The sequence below is a fragment of the Chionomys nivalis genome, chromosome 2 (genome assembly GCF_950005125.1).
Source record: "Chionomys nivalis chromosome 2, mChiNiv1.1, whole genome shotgun sequence".
NCBI lineage: Eukaryota > Metazoa > Chordata > Mammalia > Rodentia > Cricetidae > Chionomys > Chionomys nivalis.
In genome coordinates this window covers 111,622,627-111,625,902 of record NC_080087.1, presented here as the reverse complement: position 1 = coordinate 111,625,902, position 3,276 = coordinate 111,622,627, and the positions used below count along the sequence as shown (strand labels likewise).

Sequence of the window (3,276 nt, the reverse complement as noted above, 5' to 3'; positions counted from 1 at the left end):
CATCTCAGGTGCTCCCTGGAGATGGTCCAGCACCTGACATTTTCAAGACTGGTGTGGAGGGCTCACACCAGTAACACCAGCACTTGGAAAGAAGGCCGAGGCAGAAGGACTACAACATGAGACCCCGTCACAAACAAAGTTATATCTGAACAAAAATTAACTGAGTAGCTGCAACAAAAACATCTGTGTCCTAAAATATTCAGCTTGGGGCAACCAAGATCAAGGCGGCAAAGGCTGCCCCCTCCAGCTGCTTTTATGAGTGAGTGTGGTTTACCTTTTCACAGGAAGAACAGACATTGGGATGCATATTTCACACTGGAAACAAACCCAGGTTTTGAGTATTATAATACTGCACATGGAAAGGTTTTTGGAGAAACCAACTTACCATTTTCGAAGCTTCTGAAAATTGCCTGCCGGTTGGGGTATTTGCTTAAGTTGTCTTCATCGAACAATTTCAGTAGCAGTGACGGGTGGAAAGTCCGCTCCAGATGGGTGAGAACTTTGTATGCCACTCTAGATACAGGGACCAGATTCTCACAGGCTTCCTGAGAATCCTTCAAAGAATGGAGCAAGGATGAATTAGTTTGAAAGGTTCTTCATTGAGCTGAGAAGTCTATATTTGTGGTTTTCTATATTGTAAGAAAGCTACTTTGGGCTGCTGAGGCTGGCTAAGTGGGTGAAGGTGTTGGCCATCGAGTCTGGAGGACATGAGTTTGATCCCCAGGATCCATATCATGAAAGGAAAGAGCAGAGTCTACAAATTCTCCTTCAACTCCCACACCATGCATGTGCCCACCCCTCCACCCCCAAATAAATACATGATTGTAATTAAGAAAAAAAAAAGAAGCCAGGCTTGATGACACTTGCCTTTAATCCTAGGAGACACAGAGTCAGATCTCCAATGTTTTCTATTGAGGCCAGCCTGGTCTACACAGTGATGTCTAGGACAGCTAGGGCTACACAGAGAAGCTCTAGTGGGCTATACGCCTAGATCACAATAGTGGAGCATACTTAGTGGGGTTTGGACTGCCTTGTGGAGAGTCCACAGGCCTCACCTTGTACATTTTTTCAGTGACGAAGCCGTAGTTTCGGAAGAAATCTAAGAAGGGGAAAGGCCTGTTGATGACATAGGCGATGTCCAGCTTCATCTGAATAAGGTGCTGGAGAAGAACCTCCTCAATGGTCTTTGTCATAGTTAATATCCTGGGGAAAGAGGCAGGTTCAGGAGACAGAGGCAGAGGCTGTTCAGAGTATGGGGAGTTGCTCTTGTTGGAATGGGTACTTGAAAGTAGCCATCCTAGTCCTCAAGCATCCCTTAGCGGTCTATAGAAAACAAAGGCAGTGCCCAGCAACCACAGAGGCTGAGTGACAGACAACAGCATGCCACCACCCTCAAAGGCATGTTCAAGCATGAAGTGGCTTTTGAAAAATCTGCTTTTCCCTGAGTGGTTGTTATGTCCAGCCTTTGTTCTTAGGATTTCACTGGTAGTAACTTCCTGAGTTCCCAATGTATGCAAGATGCTCACTGTCTTTGCAACTGTGTATCTGTGGAGAGCTCCGATGCAGACAAAGGTGGGGTAACTCCCATGCTAGATGATACAATGTAGACGGGGCTGAGTAAGCACCAAACCCTAACTTTCTGGTGCTGGTTTACAGTTGAATGAGTGCTTGACCCTGAGCAGGGTTAGAAAGATCACCACACTGCAGCTGAGCCCTTCCCGTACCAATGTTCTCAAAAATTGGGACCGCCAAATGTGGGCAACTAGAAACAGGGCCATATTTAGACACTGAAAAAATCCACATATTTTGGCACAAACAGGTGACACAAAATAAAACCAGGAAGTGTGTGAAAAATAGGACTGATCAAAGTGATGTCACCGTTTGGATTTATAAATCCGTTTCATTCTTCAGGACAGACCCATACCCATATGATGGTCATAAAAACCAACCACTTCCAGATCATGAGGAAATAACCAGTCAGTTGTAACAGGACTAAAACTTCTTACATGACACAGCGTTGGCAAAGTGTTGTAAAAGCAGAAGCCCTAGTAAACAGTGCCATCATCTGGGGAGCTTTTGGTGTTCGGCAGTACTGAGGACTGAGCCCTCCTGCTTCTTTGGTAAGTACCCTATCACTGAGCTATGTCCCCAGCTAACACTGAAGATTATTTTGTTTGATTTTTAAACACAAAGCAGACAAGGATCCCCCTTTCATCTTTTGTTAAATAGAATATTAAATTGTAATTAGTGAGTATTTCTAGGGATTTAATCCCATTGGCAAATTAAGCAGTCCTGTTCATTTCTACTAATTTCCAAATTCCTTAACCTTGGTAAGAAAAAAAAATAAGGAAAAAAGAAGGAAAAGAGGAAGAGGAGAGCAACATCATCACCTGCTGCAGGACTGTAGGGCAGGACGATGTACCATCAGCAGCCTTCAGTCCCGAGAAAATCCTGGCAGTTGAGGACAGGTGTGAGAGAAAGTTGTTGACAAAGCTCATGTGGGGAGAGGGGAGTCCAGGACGGACAATACTCTGGGCTCTGTTTAAGATGACTTACTACATGGCAGCATTCAGAGTAAGACAGAGGCAGTGTTCTCATTTGTCACCTTCCATGGTTTCCAAAGGATGAAAACCAGACCCCAGAGGGGTTAAGTAAAAAAGCCTAAGGAGATCAATGGTACAGCAGAGTCTGCCTGGTGCTATTTTTTTTTTCTGTGCAAGACACTGTATCTTAAACCTGACAAAATGGCTCATAATTTCTGGAGTCTGAGGTGAGCCTGGTCTACATAGTAAGTTCCAGGATAGCCAGAGCTACACAGTAAAACTCTGACTTGAAATAAAAAAAAGAAAAGAAAAAAATAAGATACTGTATCTCATAGATACCTGCATTCAAATTTTTATTATGTTAAAGGGTCTTACAAATAAATTAGGAAAAGACAAACACAGCAAGAGAGACAAAGCCTAAACATGAGCAATCAAATAAGCCACGTGTACAATAAGTGCTTTAAAATACAGCAAGTGGGAGTAGCCAGAAAAGTGGAAATGACTTGACAGTACACAGTCATATCAAAGTAGCCTACAGCAAAAACGGTAGTCATAATCCCTGATAATGGTGGAAAGGTAAACCAGATCAAGGGTTCCGTGCCTCATTTGGTAATCAGTATCATGAACCCTAAAATACGAATCTCTTTGAATTTTCATGCACAGCAATGTATTTCAAGGAAATGAACATAAATTTACCATAACAAATAACAAAACAAACAACCCCCCCCAAATA

General features: G+C 43.1%; 1 protein-coding gene across 1 annotated transcript; it reads right to left on the bottom strand.

Moving 5' to 3' along the window:
- Window positions 1–341: 341 nt before the first annotated feature.
- Window positions 342–2,498, bottom strand: LOC130869287 (sp110 nuclear body protein-like). The gene is given in 4 exon segments (XM_057761290.1): window positions 342–554; window positions 1,056–1,232; window positions 1,235–1,297; window positions 2,391–2,498. Coding segments are annotated over 4 exon segments (561 nt in total).
- Between the last annotated feature and the right edge of the window lie 778 nt (window positions 2,499–3,276).